Source organism: Prunus mume, linkage group LG2, assembly GCF_029339155.1.
Source record: "Prunus mume cultivar Tortuosa linkage group LG2, ASM2933915v1, whole genome shotgun sequence".
In the NCBI taxonomy this organism is placed as follows: domain Eukaryota; kingdom Viridiplantae; phylum Streptophyta; class Magnoliopsida; order Rosales; family Rosaceae; genus Prunus; species Prunus mume.
Window position 1 is genome coordinate 24,037,837 of NC_142699.1, and position 16,573 is coordinate 24,054,409.

Here is a 16,573-nt window from a genome sequence, read left to right on the forward strand (position 1 = left end):
CTCACCAGTCTGAGGAAAGAAAAGAACTTACTTGGGAGATATTCCTCACCCAAATTCACAATTGTTTGTTTGCAAAAATCAGAACTTGGGGCGCAAGTTATCTATTCCAAACTAAGTCGCATAGAATTTTTATTACTAGCAGCACGCAGACACCAAAGAAAGTGACTTGTTGACCAGTCTATGGTTCTCAAGGCAGTGGGGAACTTTGCCCTTCCATCACAGGAGTAAACGCAAAACGGGCAAACATCTATTTAATCTTTTGATTTTGGGTTCAACTTGGACTTCCAGGTTTTTGAAACCATTTTCTATTTTTAAAATATTACTAGTTTCGGATTCTGTTGTCTCAGGTTCAGACTCAAAGGGGTTTGTCGTTGCAAAAGAATCTAGTGTTTTAAGACCAGATTTTTCAGCTTCACTTGAGGTCAACTGTTCTAACATTTCTTCAATTTTCTTTATTGTAGGTTTAATCTTAAGTGTGGGGCTTGACTTAAGATCCTGGAACTGAGCTATTGGTTTTTCAATTTTTGGTTTAAACTTAGTTTCTGGGGGACTTATCTTGTCAATCTTAGTTTCAATTGCATCCAGTTGTTTCCCTATGACAATTAGACTCTGATTGGTATAATTATTTTGCTCAATTAGTCTTCTACTAGTATCATTGCTTTCAAAGGCTTTAAAGGGGCTAACAGGAATATGTGTATTCTTATGATTGATGACTATGGTGTCAACTGGGGGATGACTAGCTTCAACTTCTGTTTTGTCTACCATTTTCCACTTTTCTTTAGTTAGAGTTTTTAACTCATTAGACATGTATCGGCTTTCAATAAAATCAAGATATAAAATTTCGACTTTGGCTGATTGCATATAATCTTTCCATTCATTAAAGATTTTTTGACGGCTTTCACTATTAGGGTAAGCTTGGTGATAACTATTTCTCCTATGCTGATTTTCCGGGGTCTTGAGATGATGATTTAAGTGTTTCCAATTAATCTCAAATTTTTTATTAAGGGTTCTAAGTTGATTATCAATTGCTGCAAAATTTTCAACTAGGAAGTCAGATTGTGTAGGTGACTCAGGTGAATCGGACTTGTCATCTTGGATTGGTACCTTGCCATAACAAGGTTGGTTTACTTGAGAGGATTTTCTCAGGGACTCAAGTTTGAAATCAATCATGGCATTTTCTAACTCTAGGTCTCGTTCTAGAGTGGAGGACGAGGCTGCAAAAGAGCGCCTAGCAGGAGCATACCTTTGAGATTGACCAGGGGTCGGCAACTGTTGTAACTGGACATTAGACTTCTTCAAGGGCTGATTTTCAAATCTAATTTTTACTATACAATCTAGATACTGTTGGATATAATCTAAATTATTTAGACTACGCTGTATTGGAACTGGTTGGCTCTCGGTGACTAGGGTCCAATCTTTTGGAAGGGCAACTTCTGACCACTTAATGGTCTAAGGAACTTGGATATGGGCATCTGCTGTATGACTTTGGATTAAAATAGTTTGGTCGTTTGGGCTTTTATTAAGAGCTTGGAAATTCATATTAGTGCCTGTAACTTTGTAATAAATTCTGTAAACCAAGGCTAAAGGTTGGGTTATTGGGAGGACATTATAACCTTCAGTCTTAATGTTCAGAGTTAAAGTTCTTAGTATATGAGGATCACTAAGACTTACAGTGAAATCTGGATAACAATCAAAATGTACTAGGCCATTACATAAACTGGACTCAATCACTCCTAAGGTGCTGTCACTTGAATTCAGTAAATCTAGCGTCACGCAAACAAAGAAGAATAGAAGCTTTTAATCCTAATCTGGTTAGGGGCTTAACTACAACTTGAACTGAACCAATATGCAGAAAGTTATTACCATCATTTTTATGCTTCTTAATTGATTCAAGATTAAGCAACTGGCAGGTTTCATGTTCTTTACTCAAGGCATACACTTGTTCAACTGTTTTAACATGAGTTGTGCTATTAAAACTAGAAGGCAACCAATGTTTCTTATATATTTTTTGACTCGGGACTTTAGGTATATTCCAATCTCTAAAATCTAACTGTTCTTTACTACTAGAGTCATATTCAAATTGTTCTTCATTAACTATCTCTAGGAGTCAGCTTATACTGGTTTTAGAACTGCTCAAACTACAAGAATTTGTCCTCAATAAATGACTCATGGCTGCTCAAGTGTTTGGATTTTGTTTCTGAGGAAGAAGATAAACAAGGGCTTCCTAAACTGACCGTTTACCCTACAAGAAACTTAGTAACCTTTCTTAGTTTTCTGTCTCCTGTCCACCGCTCAGGCCCTCTACCCTGGGGACTTACTGTTTGGAAAAAGGACTCACGGGTCAGACCTTAAAGAAAGATCAACAAATAACTCAAAGAATAAAAGGGAAGATGAGAAGAAACTGAAGAACCTCTACTCAGAAACTTAAACCAGCCACTTGGACGGGGATGAGTAGTGGACTTAGACAAAGACCGTAACTTTTACGGCTCTGATACCAAAACAAGGGAATAAGGAGATAGTAATGAAGAGAAAGAACAATGCAAATAAAATAATGCTTATATGAAATTACTCAAAATAGAGATAATTGAAAATAACAACTTTATTTATACTCACAAGAGTTTCATATAGCAACTGCTGAAGTCTCTTCGGATACAAGAACACTTATTGTTTACAAAGATGATTTCTCTAAATTGTTTAGAGAGAATCTTTAAAAAAAACTGAATTGTAAATTGTAACATGCTTACAATTGAGGCCAAGGCCAGCTTAAATAGAAAGAAACAACTATGGTTAAGTAACTATAGTAACCAAAAAGCAAATATGGTTAAGTAACTATAGTAACCAAAAAGCAACTATGGTTATTTCCACTGTAGAGGCACGAGAAAGAACCAATTCAACTTTCAATTTTGTCTTTTTCAGAAGGAATAACTTTTCTTTTATGCTTTTGCTGAGGCAACTTTTGCTGAAGTGACGAGGAATAATGACTGTAGAGACACGAGAAAGCAGGTGGCTGCTTTAAGATGCTTCAATCATATTCTCCGAGGCAATTATATATATATATATATATATATACAATCCCATTTTATTGAGAGATTTGTCAAATAATTTTATTTGAGGGACGCCATTTTCCCGTACAATTTTTTTTTTTCCTGACAATCCAAACCTTCTATATTTTAAATCTTCATTCATAGATTATCCTGGCAAAAAATCATGTAAATTGAAAATTAATAAGGTGTCTAATTGAGACCAACAAAATAGACACATATGGTTATTCAAGAAAATACTATAATAACAAGCATTTAAATGAGTGATCAAATGGTTTTGGATTCAAGTGGTTTTTTGTATAGATAATCTTTGAGGGATTATCTAAAACTAGATGGTTTGGATCATTGAAATATAATGCATGTTGGGCCCTACAAGAGTATCCCTTGAATAAGCTTATTTGAGGGATCCCTCAACAGAAGCCCTCTGTGTGTGTGTGTGTGTGTGTGTGTGTGTGTGTGTGTGTGTGTGTGTGTGTGTGTGTGTGTGTGTGTGTGTGTGTGTGTGTGTGTGTGTGTGTGTGTGTGTGTGTGTGTGTGTGTGTGTGTGTGTGTGTGTGTGTGTGTGTATTATTGGACCAAGTTCATCTTACTTAGGTAAAAGCAACACTGTGATGAAAGAGAGTTAGAGAATCACCCAAGTCAATTGCAGACAATCTAGAAATGTTGATGATGATCCATAACCAACCACTAGTTTTTCATAGAGTTGGATTGGATTGGATGGGCACAAAAATTAATACAAATTCAAAATGTGGGTTCAATATTGTTTCAATTAAAACAGTGTGTCTAATAGCCTACTGTTTGAGGTCCAAAAAATTCACGGTTAGGCCCAATGCCATACCTTACCTAGAAGAAACCCGATTTCGGCACATGAAAGTTCATCATATGCGCTTGCACACATGCCATGCCAAACAAATAAGCAACATTCCACATTACAAGCTTAAGTGGGCACAAGCCACTCAAATGCCCGGGGCTTGCTTGAGTGGGTTATGGTATATATTGTAATAAATCTACATGAGGCCCATTGATGGGCCGAGAAATGGAAGTCTCTGGTTGCTTGGGAGCCTCGGGATTCAAGCTCATTTTTTAAGCCCAAACATATGGGTGAACACAAAAGAGGAAATAACTCATTAGCTTAACCAAATTAGCCCAATACCTCAACAAAAATAGTCCAACACTTGTTGAGGTTAGTCCATTTATTTTGACAAACTCATCCATTATCTTAGAATGCCCATACAATTAGAAATGAGAAGCAGCAAAAGCATCAACCCCTTGCTGAAAAAACAGAAGCCACGAAGGGAGCAAGATGTCCATATATGCAGAGCTGCTGGAAGGCTCCAGCACATGAGAAGGAACAATTTTCAAGCACAAAACACCCGAAGAACCAAGGGATATTAACGTGCAAGCTGCCAGGAAGATAAGCACTCTTCGAACCAACATACATACCCCAATTCCTTCCCTCATTAGACCTGGCCATGGTAAAAAGAAAGAAAGAAAGGAAGGAGATGATGAATGGAAGTCTCCCAAAACAATGGAAAGGGGGCCTTAAGTTCCCAAAAATCTCTGATTTTGTACAAATAGGCAGATGAAATTTCACCAAGATAGGAAAAGTCAAGGGAGGAGATGAGAAAGGAAGGGAAACGCTTGGCCAAAATGGGTAGAAGCCATTAGGGTTTCTTGGGAAGTGATGGTTTCCAACGGCTATAAAATGAGGCCTCTTCTACCCAACGAAATCAACCCACACATAAAGAGCAAGCTTCCTCTCTTACCTGCAAAAACCCAGCAATCTCGTGCACTATTCACCCTCATTCTCCATTTTCTTCTTCTGGCAGACTACTTGCACATCTGACAAGCTGCCGGATGAACATGGTTCTTTCTTTCTCTCTTCTTAGCCAAATCAGCTTGCAAACCTCTTCTTCCTCACCTTAAACACTCCCCTTTCTCCCTAGGAAGCCATATTTTCCTTTTTGATGCTAAACTCATGCTGAATTTGCTTCCATGCCACAAGCCTCTCATGCCAAGCTAGAAAATTTATCTGTAAGCATCAAGAAATCATACGTAAGAGCTGTTGTTATTTTCATTGGTGAAGGTAACCAAGGTGTTTCCTAAGGCATCTCTGTCATTTCGAAGTATTTTTGGGGCTTGATCTTCGAACTCATATAAAGGGGACAATTTCATCAATTTGCCCTTTACGGTAGCCCAGGCCCGTAGTAACTGCCGGAACGAAAAAGCCCCTACACCTACATCATGTGAATCTTGCAGAACTTGCAGAATGATGATATTCTTCTCATCTCATAGTTTCAAAAATTACCCATCTATCCACAAATATATAATACCAAATACTGAGATTGACATATCCCTAATAGTAAATAAAGGTAAATATATAACAGGTGTAAAAAATGTACTACATGATCATACTACTGTAGTATTTTATAATTTCTCGTGTTTGGGTCAAAAGGTAGTTAGAATTGGGTGCAATGAAACGGAGGAAGAGAGCAAAAGAAAAAAAAAATGAAGGGACTAATTGGAACTCTGCAGGAATTTTGAGGGCTATAATTGGTTCTTTAATTGTTCAGTGAACACTGAAGAAGAGACTTGTGAGTGAAGACAAGGAATTAATTAAAGTAGAGAATATGATTAACTTGTATATGATATTAGGGTGTCATAATCAAAAGGATTAAGAAGGAAGATCATATAGCACACCTGTTAAAAAGGGTTTTGTTCATGACGTTGCTCCATTCCCATGTGTCTAATTAGCATCCTCCACAAGGCACCCGCCTCAATCAATCTTAAGAAATAAACAAAAGTTGAGGTCTTATATTAAGCAGTTTGCTATATATATATATATATATATATATATATATATAAAAGATAAGCTGGCAGAAGATTTCTTCTTCCACACTGATTCTCCTTCTTTTGGTCATTCCTTTCTTGAGTTGCTCAATTACTCTTTGATTCTTTTCTTCCTTCCCTTTTAAAAGAAGGGCGCACAGAAAATCTTGGTGACAGTCGAAACACAAACCCAGAGAAGTAAACGAAAGTAAGAAGAAGAAGATAACAATGGCGGATTGGGGGCCGGTGGTGATAGCAGTGGTGCTGTTCGTGCTGCTAAGTCCAGGGCTGTTGTTCCAGCTGCCCGGGAGGGGAAGAGTGGTGGAGTTCGGGGGCATGCATACCAGTGGGATTTCCATCCTCGTCCACACCATCATCTTCTTTGGCCTCCTCACCATCTTCCTCATCGCTGTTGGCGTTCACATCTACACTGGATGAGACCATATGCCTATTTAGCTACCGATTTGGTTTTAGGATTTGCTTTCCCATTTTCATTTTTTTAATGCTTGTTTGACAGGATTTTACCGCTGCTTTGACTTGTTCAGATTGTTTTGTTTGTTTTCAACACCGTGTGGAATTCTAGTTTTTTAGAAGATGAAGCAATGAAACAAATAAGGGTTAATCAATGGGATCATATTTTATGTTTATCAAAATAGAAATTGTGTTTTATAATTTATTGCTAGTTTGGAAATGTTTATGTATTAGAAAGCACTTTTGTTCATAAGCGTCCGTATACATATTATGTATAGCATGGAAAACAAAACACTTGTTGGTACCAAAATTAGCACAACCTAATTTCTACCATCAATTCAGACCAAAAAAAAAAAAATTTCTACCATCAGTGGGCTGATTTTGTGGTTAGTCAATCAAAGCCCAATTATCAAAACCAGCAATAAAATGGCCAACACTTAACAAATTCATGTCCAAAGGCCCAAAAGCCCATCGGACAGCGCTGGATGTTAAAGAAACATTGGCCAACGATTATTCAACCAGAAAAGACTAGGAGTCATCGGATAAAGTATGTTCGATAAAGATTATAGAAATCAATTCATGTCTATAATGCCAAACTGTTAAAAACAAATAATGATTGAATCCTCCAAAATAATAAGTTTATTTATTTTCTTAAAACTCATAAATTTAACAGACAATGTTAATTTATGAATTAAAATAAAAATCAAGGTTTCTGTCAATATGTAGTGTTTCATAATTGGTTACCAAAAAAAAAATTATTGGGTCAAATAAACAAAGATCAGAGGATTTGTTTATTTAAAGATTTTTAGCTAATCCCACAAGACCGTTGCTTTTATTTGGTTAAAGGCGTGAACATCCAATTTTGAACTCAAAGTTGACCTCGACAACTGATGGAAAGTCAAACGGCATAAGGAAGGCATGACAACCGCATTAAATGTGATTTGAACCGTGAAGATTAGCTGCGCCAACTTGCTTAAACCAGCTAAATCACAAGAACTAAGAAAAAATCAGAGGTTTGCCAAACTCACTTGCAGGGAAAAAACCGGTACTTAGTCTGAACACTCCTTGCCAAGCGTACAAAACCAAGGAACTAAAAAGGTTATAAACAACCGAAAGAGATTTGATTCAAGGGACAACCAATCTCTCTAAAAAACAAACAACTTATTTGAACAAACTTCAAATACACTCAACTCAAACAACTTGTCTAATGCGTCTCATAATAGACCAAAGGCCAAGACTTGAATCAAATCCTCTCCTAATCTTGAGTTCCTAGTTGACAACTCCTCATTGGAATTCTCTTCTTTTCCCAAACACATACTTTATCTAATTCCCAGTTGACAACCCCTGATTGTAATTACGTTGCTATTGTTTGCCTTAATGCTCTACCAACATCAGTGCTTGGTATGATTTTATAAGTGAACTACTTGTTCTAGCTTATCTAAGACCAAATTTGTATCTACAAGCCTTTTTGAGCATTGCAGATAATGCGAACAACCTTCATCGGACTCATTGTATTGTCTCAAATAGATTACAGTGGTGTCCGAGGAGTGCTCTTTCTATTCAATAAGGTTCCCTTAGGCTATGTTAGACTACTTATTGTGTGAATTAAGTGTATTTAGGTCCACATGGATTTACGTTTACTTTCTTGTAATAATATTATGTCTTTCAGACACTTTTATCTATGAACTTGTATTGTATTGTACTTTATGTCCGCTATTAGTTTAAAGTTGTTATTTCTTCCAAGTTCTATTCCATAGCAAGTGAAATGTTGAAGTCCTCTTAATTAAAGCATTGAAAAGAACTTATCCAAGCCAGATTCCCCATTTGGAGCATAATGAATTTGGTTAGAGGTTGTAAACCACGTATCCTTCTCGTATAGGAGACTTGGGCCCTAGGCTAGAACCTAAGCTCTTGTTTACCCACGTAAATGAGTAATCTCCTAAGGAAGATCTGCACACTTGGAACAATATCAGAATAAGGATGGACTGAGGTTGATCCTAGTTGACCCTCCGAATGGTTAAGTCGAAGCTAACTTGAACTGGAGAGAAATGGATATAGGGTTTCCACAAGTGAGAATATTTATTACCTTTGTCCAGAGATAGGTGAGGGGTATTTATAGGGGGCAAAATGAGAGACCCAGATATTTTATGGGATAGATCTTTTCTTTATTTCCCTAAGTTTGAATCACATTTAATTTTTGTTTTTGATCACCCTACTTTGTGACAGGATCTAGGTGGCGAAGTGATAGGTAAACAAGGATGAGATGTGTATTAAATGTTCTCTTTCTATCACCAACTTGTTTTCTTAGAGATCGAAGGGTAAAGCGACACCTGCTTGAGGATGGGATGTGCATTAACTCCTTCTTGGTTGTCAGGTCTATCCATCTCAAGGGCAGTAGTAATCAATTTGGCAAGGGTTAGGTTAGGCTTGCCGATCATTCATGCACTTTGGTTGGAATAGAGCACCCTGGTGATCGGGTAAGTACTAAAACACCCGACCACCGGTCCAATCTATTTCATCGTATTCGACTGGTCGGTGTGCAAGCAACCTGGTCTGTCGTGGCCACATGGCGTCCTTTGATGGGCTCGGCTTGTAGAGATAATCTGAGCTATTAACAAAGGTTAAGATCAACGAGTGCAACACCATCTTCACATTATCTAGTCATTCATCTTCTCTTCCCACTAGAAGAGTAAAGCACTAGTAATGACACGCCTAATGCATATAGAGAAAACGTCAGCATTGAGCCCAAACTAGCCTTTTTTAACCAACAAGCAACACATTGCAACTAAAATATAGTCTGCAAAAAATCTGGAGCATGGCAATGTTCTCCAGAAGCCCACAAACACTTTTGGCACGTACAAGACTATTTGCCTCTTTACCTCATACTTAAGCTCAATTGACCCAATGGCCAATGAGGTGTTCCAACTATTGTAGGGTAAAGAAGCCAATCAAATCTAATTCAGTCAGACATGCTTACCGAATATCTTTAAAACATCTAGCATAGTTTGATGCCATCTACTTAGTATTTTTTGACAATTTCCTACGCAATTTTATCCTCCATTTGGTACTCCACTTCACTCAACTGACTTTTTCAGTTGAACATCGCTGCACGCTTTTGCTTTCCACTTGCCAAACAATCAATTTTTCTTTAAGTTACATCATCATCTTGAATTATTTAGGATGGTATGCAAAGTGTTCATGCTGGTGTTTTACCTCGAATTCTAATGCCCCCTCCCCTAAAACGACGTTACTTGTTTAGGGTTGTACTATTGCCTCTCTCTCTCTCTCTCTCTCTCTCTCCAAAAACGACATTTAGACCAAAATAATTGGTTATGGAGACGACGATTTCTAGAGAATCAATCCCATGCCTTTTCATCCCCACCTGGATGGGTTGCTTTGCTGGCCCTGAAAGTGAAGCCATCCATATCTATTCGTTTGAAATTAGAAACGAAAAAGACAAAAGTGCACGTTGAGATCAGGACACTCAACATCCCTATCCCAAAAGTCAATTACCAACCTATTCGTTGAAAAACCTAAAACAAGACCTGTCTTACAGGCTACAGTGTTTCTTTCGATAGGGGAAAGGAAATGAACAATAACCGGGACAAAATGGACAACATTACCCTTTATTTATTTTTAAATTTTTAAAGAATTCTTTATATTTGTATGTCTCTAATTTGAAAGTTAAAATATTTTTCGAAAAACTTTGGTTTTTTCCAAAAGTGAAAGATTTTTTATGGCTAAAACTTAAATTTACTTTCTTATATTTTTCTTAAGAAAAGCACAAAATAATGTAACCAGCTGAGCCATATGACTTTTACAAATTTGAGAACAAGAGATATGATATGTACGGCACAACAGCAAAATAGAATTAAAAGAGGCTCAGCAAGCAACATCCCCTCCATCTCCTCAAAAGTGGGAATTCATTGGTTGGAAGTACTTTAACATCATCCTTCAACAATTCACTATTAGAAGCCACTTCCACATATTCAGTAGAACATTAATAAACATTTTATCTACTGTTCATGCATCAATACTTCAAGAAGCCCTCTCGATTAATTTCGGCCTTGCCCTATACATCGCTATATGCAGCACACCCCACACCAGGACATTTGTGCTGCTCCATCCTCCTCCAATGAACATTTCCACTCTCTTGAACCACCCTCCTCTTCTTCACAATAACTTCCATGCTGCAGCAATAGAAAATTTATACAGATGGTTATTAAACAATCTTCCCAGCATGATTACTTTACATTTTAAATGAAATTTCCAACTAGAAGTACCAACCAAGACAGCAAACAATACTTCCTGTGCATAAGGAACGGAAGGACAGATACCCCAAGTACACTATTAACCTTGTGGCATGGGAAAATGCATCTGATTGACTAAGAGAAAGATCAGGGATGATGGCCCAGATGGCCCAGAAACAAATATATGTCAAACATGCGACTATAGGCCTTACCCTCCCAGCATCTTTCCTGGATTGACTTGATCAGAGAATATATCCCCAACTAAATATCCGCCATATATCACTTTCAATACCTAAACATCAAATCACCAAGCCAGAACTCTTAATGCTCAGCTAATTGGAGCTACTTTCGATCCAAGCAGAGTTCTAACTTAATCTAATCTAAGAATTTGTTCTCTCAATCCACTCAAATGTCAAACCAGCACTTTTGGCATATATCCTAGTAACAGAAGTGTTTATCTTCCTGAGCAGCCTCACGCAGTAAAACAAAACCTTCCAGTTTGTTTCTGTTCTAGGAACTTCAAGATTGTAGGACAATCCAAATTAACAGATCAGAAATATAAACGAAAAACTATTCCTAGTTACACACAAAGGAAAAGGAACCCCACATCATGATATACAAGAAATTTGACAAATATTCAATCAAACATAAAACAAACATGCCCATTTTTCTTCACTTTCAAGAGGAAAAACAAAATTTTGAAGTTTTTCGACAATGAGATTTTGCATATAAGATACATAATATGCGGAGGTAATCAAAGGCTGGAAATTTGACGCAATTGTGGAGGCAATCAAAGTGGAAATAAGGAAAAATAAAGAGGTGGCACGTTAAATGTGTGCAAATCATGGTACTTTGGCCAAGCACATCAATAATTATTGAATTTAGGGAAAGAAACAATTATAGAAAGTAATTGCAATTTCAAAATTCATTACATCGCAATTGCTTTATTTCTAATTTTGAGTCTGCTTCATGGCTACAACCCTACACAGATGAGAACTCCAAAGAATCCATCCAAAACCTCCCCTATTACTGACTATTAGAAGCATCAAGAATACATGAAGAAAAGAAAGAAAACAAAATTGCTTCATCCTTACTTTTCCTTTGATAAAATATCATAACAATACACAATTCCAATGAAGAAGGGCAGATCCAAGGGCAAGGCCGAATGCTAAAGTTTTATTTGGTGAGCCATATGCAACACATGGATCGGTGCTCTGAAAAATGTAAGGCTAAAGTTGTAGTTGGTGTTACTTCCTTCTGAGATACATGATGGCAAATATAATTGTTTAGTTCTTCTCAATCACGAGCTATTCTAAATAAATGTTAACTGATTTGATTATAATTCCAAATATTACCACTTTCTGTTCTGACTAAAAAATTTAATCTTAAATACATGTTTTCCTGGTTCTTTTCAAGAAGTAAATGGAAGCAAATGATATAATAAATAAGAAAAACAGACAAACCATTGAATACCAAGATTCCAGACAGCAAAGAAAATCCATAAACCAAGGAACCAGACACAGATTACTCCAGGTCCAGGAAAAGGACAAAACAAACATTAATTACTATCAATAAACAGATAATTAAAAGCCAAAGCTATAATCTCTACCAGAAATCTCCTTTCGCGGTGATGACGGAGCCGACGCGTAACAAAGAATCGACTTTCCCAAAACAGAGAGGCTGGAGACGATTCCAGCCACGTAGAAGACCATAACCAATCCGAGAACCCAAGGCATCAATATGAAACCAATGAAGAAAGTCACCGATCCACAGAGCATCAGAGCCATCGAAATCCCCAGCATCAGAGAGGCGAACCCCGCCGGCGAAATCTGAGTCGCCGCGGGAGGCGGCCGCCTCGATGAAGACGGCGACGAGGGCACCACCGGTGAGTGATCGGAGAACTGAATCGGCGTGGGAGGAGATCGGAGGAGGTTGAGAACCAGAGCCGATAGCTCGTAGAAAACCCTCGATTGCTGGTCTTGCTGGTCTTGCCTTCGCATCATCTTTTTTCTGCCCGAGAAAATTCCGGTATTGAGGTCAACAATGTTTAAAACCTAAAACTCTTGAGAAAATCGAAATTCCTGAATTTTGCTAGAGACGAGGCAAATGGATAAAGAAATTGGAGACGTCTATCTACAGCGATAGTATGATTGGATTGGGCTCTTTTCTTCTTGACCTTCGTAATAATACAGGTGGTGAGTTTTGAGGGGCCGGGGTTTGTTTGTTTGTTTCTTTATCAAGATCTCTGAGAGCCGATTTTCTCTTCTTTTCTTTTCTTTTCTCTCTCTCGGAAATCTTCTGTTTGGTTCGTAGGAAAATGAAAAACGAACATCGGGAAAAAGAAAAGTCGGCTATAAATGGAAGCTCTTTGCGCGGTTTATCCGGAAATAAAATATACAAAAACTAAAAAGGGGATCAAAGGGAAGTTTGGATAGGAAGACACGAAAGCTGTGCGCATGTGGCACACGCGATGTGGATTGGAGTGGAAGTGCAGTCAGTGATGAGTGGGCGGGAACCAGATGACGTGGGACCTTATCTTCTCCCACAAACAACCGCCTCCAAATATTATTATTCTTTTTTGGCAAATAAAAAAAAACAAATATTATTCTTCTTCTTTTTTGGTCAAGAATATTATTCTTTACTTCTTCCTTTTCTTTTTTTTAAAAGAAAATTTAAGTAAAATACTTTTTATAATTAATTTACAGGAAAAACCCTAAAAATCGATATAATTTGTGAAAATGCGTAAGGTCGGTCAAATTGTTTTTAGCCGGATGATGCTTAATTTGGAGAAAGTTATAATTACATACTAATTAATATATAAATAGTCTTGTAAAATTGTGACAAACAAATAATCTGTTTTTATGAGGTGAGAGTTTGATGAAATTATCGAGAAATTTGATGAAATTATCGAGAAATTAATTGTTTTACTCATTATTAGGCGAGCTAATGAGATGAGGTAATTCACCAATAATTTGGGGACAGATATAATTGAGTTGATCCAGATACGTGGCATTTGCAGGGCCTGCAAATATTGAATATTTAACAGTTGATGGTCGCCGATGATGCCTTGTCGTGATTCATTATTTTAGCTTATCCCAAGAGAAGCTAGCATAGTGGAAGAATCTAACAAATAATTAGACTTGTCATGTTCGAATAGGTTAAAAAAATTTAAAACACATGTTCTTGAATATCTTCTGACGGGAAAGATTGGCTATCCCAATTGGAGATGGAGAAATGGTTGTATGGAATTGAAACACGTAGACAGAGTTATAATTTAGATTATATGACAGAGTTAAGATTTCTCGTTTTTAGGATACATCGTCAATATTCACTTATGTCATGTGGATGTGTTATACCATATGATCGTATTTCGGTAATTACTCTTACTCATAGCATTGGTGTTAATTTTGACATCTAATTATGATTTCTTATTCAGTAGCGAACTTATAAAGGCTTAAGGAGGTGCAGTTTCACTTTCCTCACTGAAAAAAAGTTGCAAGCAAAAGCCAGGAACATGCTATAGCCTAAGTAACTTTTCTTGTCTTTAACTCAAAATTACATTTAGCGCCACCTCTGCTAGCTAGGAGGTTAACTTGCAAATCTTTGCAAAGGCAAAAGTGTAAACATAATAATTTTTTCCCCAATTAGTTTGAAATTAATGTTAATTGGTATTGAAAACTATCTTTTTCTTTTTGAAAACATTGGAAACTTTACCTTGGACTAATTATGTTCTGCATCAATTATGAGTTGATAAACACATGATCAACTATTTTTAGATTTTTTGGAAAAACATTCATATCACTAGCTTTCCTTTTCTTCATACTATACCTAAAAGAATTACTTCCATTACATTTTGCCATCGAGTTCCTATGAAAAAACCAGTCAAAGGCTTTGATTGTCATGAAATAGAGAAAACTATTATAATAATTTTGGTGTTCTTACTTGTATGAATAATGAATTATCAATCAGTGAGATTTAATGAATTAATTAGTTGCTGACATGTTGTCTTGTATATATTATTTAATAGGTTATACTTTTATAATGTCAGGTCAACATAAAAAACCTAAGAGATCAAAGATTCTTTGGAATTCTTTTATTATCAACGAAATTCACTCATATCATCGTTTTCTATCTTCTTAGTAGGTTTGTACGCCAGGTAAATAAAGCCAACCCCATTTTGGAATCCTAGATCCGTTCCTTACAAACGTGGACCTACATAGGCGAAGGAGGTGCAATTGCACCTCTCTTTGTCGGAGTAGGAGTTGTAGGTGCAAGAATTGTAACATTCCACATCTACCAATGGAGAGGGGTGATGTGCCTTATATGTACATACCCATCTTCATTTAGCACGAGGTCTTTTAGGAGCTCACTAGCTTTGGAGTCATAGGAACTACAAAGTTAAGTGAGTTTGGGCCAGTCAATCTAGGATGGGTGACTCACCTTGGGAAATTGCTCTTGAGTTCCTAGAAACAAAGGCGGGGCCCAAAGCGAACAATATCATGCTACTGGCAGAGCCGATATGAGATGTGACAGAATGTTGCCTTCGCCAGCGCCACCTGTTTCACAAAAGTCCTCTTTGAACCCTTATTTGATGCACTACTTTATGCTATTCGCAGTGTGCAATGCGAGCTTTTATTTTTTAATTTTTTTTATAATTATGATTTTTTAAAATTCCTTGCCAAAATGACGTCATTTTGGTCTAGGGGAAAAAAATTAACCATACTATAGACGAAAAAGGAATTCCTTCAGCAATAGGAATATTTTGCTTGTTTTTTGGTCAAATGAGGAGACTTTTTTGTTTTTGTTTTAAAGAAAGAGTTCTTTACGTCACAACCACCAATTCCTTATAAAAGATCAGAAAATTCATAACTTGTTTTACATACGCATCACCATGTCTGTGTTCTTCCTTTTTTTAAATTTTGAGGGAACTCTAAGTCTTTCATAAAAATTGATTCATCAATCAAGTCTTGTGCCAAGGAAGAAAATTTTGTATCGATTAAGCTTTCAAAGTAAGTTTGAATGTAATTCAAATTGATTCATAATATGTCTTTTTTTAATAATTTTTTTTATAAAACTTTTAGTCTTTCAAAATTGCACTTATACTAAAAATTCATGGGTGCCCTAAATGTTCCTACCACGATACCACCTACCTACCAACTAGCACCAATTACTTAATTTATTAATCTCTAATTCAATAATTCATTAAAACTAATTGACTAATTAAACTCTAAAACCTAGCTAGGAAGAATTAATATAAGAGATATTTAGTTATATACTCATTTTTAACACTAGTGATATAAATAAACCATATACAATTTAATTTCTATAAACAAATCCAAAAAAAAAAAAACCCAAAAAAGGACAGCTAGCTTTATTGAATTTAATTTTAATTATTAAATTACTTTGATACCCTATTGAGTGTTTTGAGTTTTTTTTAATGAAGTTTTGGAGTTGAGCTTGTTTTAAGAAAAGTAGTTTTGTAATTTATAGGAAGTTCGAAGTCTCTTTATTATGTTGTAAATGGGCTTTTGTATTTCTAAAGTCTATTTCATATATAATTTTTATTTATAATTTGAGCTCCTATATTGAGTATAATAATAAATCTCCCATAATTTATTAATCCCTATAAAGTTTTACCTTGAATGATGAATAATTAATCTGTAGTTTCAAATGAGAAGTTTGGTTATATTCCCGACATGATCGTCCTTCACCGATTTCACGCTCACGTTGGGCCCGCATAGATTGACAAATTTGTTCCATTGTCTTCTTCAAGGCATTGAAAAGTTATAGCTTTGATGTGAAACGTTTTTGTTGTGTCTCACGTGCTAATATTTAAACAATAATGGATTTTCATGCATCTTCTTGGATATGAATATATGCCACCTGTAAATGTATGCAATAGTATGACATTGCAAGCATGGATATTATAACTTAGGTGGCTACAAGCTCGTCGTCTGGTAGCGGAGCTAGAAACCATGACAT

At 36.4% G+C, this 16,573-nt stretch overlaps 2 protein-coding genes across 2 annotated transcripts; one reads left to right on the top strand and one right to left on the bottom strand.

Annotated features, from left to right (window-relative positions):
- The first annotated feature begins 5,954 nt into the window (after positions 1–5,954).
- On the top strand, positions 5,955–6,542 carry LOC103322090 (uncharacterized). Its single transcript, XM_008223967.2, has one exon. The coding sequence runs from the start codon at positions 6,099–6,101 to the stop codon at positions 6,306–6,308; it is 210 nt and encodes a 69-aa protein (XP_008222189.1). The 5' UTR covers positions 5,955–6,098; the 3' UTR covers positions 6,309–6,542.
- Positions 6,543–10,247: 3,705 nt separating this feature from the next.
- On the bottom strand, positions 10,248–12,965 carry LOC103322091 (uncharacterized). Its single transcript, XM_008223968.3, has 2 exons — positions 12,201–12,965; positions 10,248–10,531 (listed from the first exon to the last, which is right to left on the bottom strand). The coding sequence occupies exons 1-2, from the start codon at positions 12,592–12,594 to the stop codon at positions 10,515–10,517; spliced, it is 411 nt and encodes a 136-aa protein (XP_008222190.2). The 5' UTR covers positions 12,595–12,965; the 3' UTR covers positions 10,248–10,514.
- Between the last annotated feature and the right edge of the window lie 3,608 nt (positions 12,966–16,573).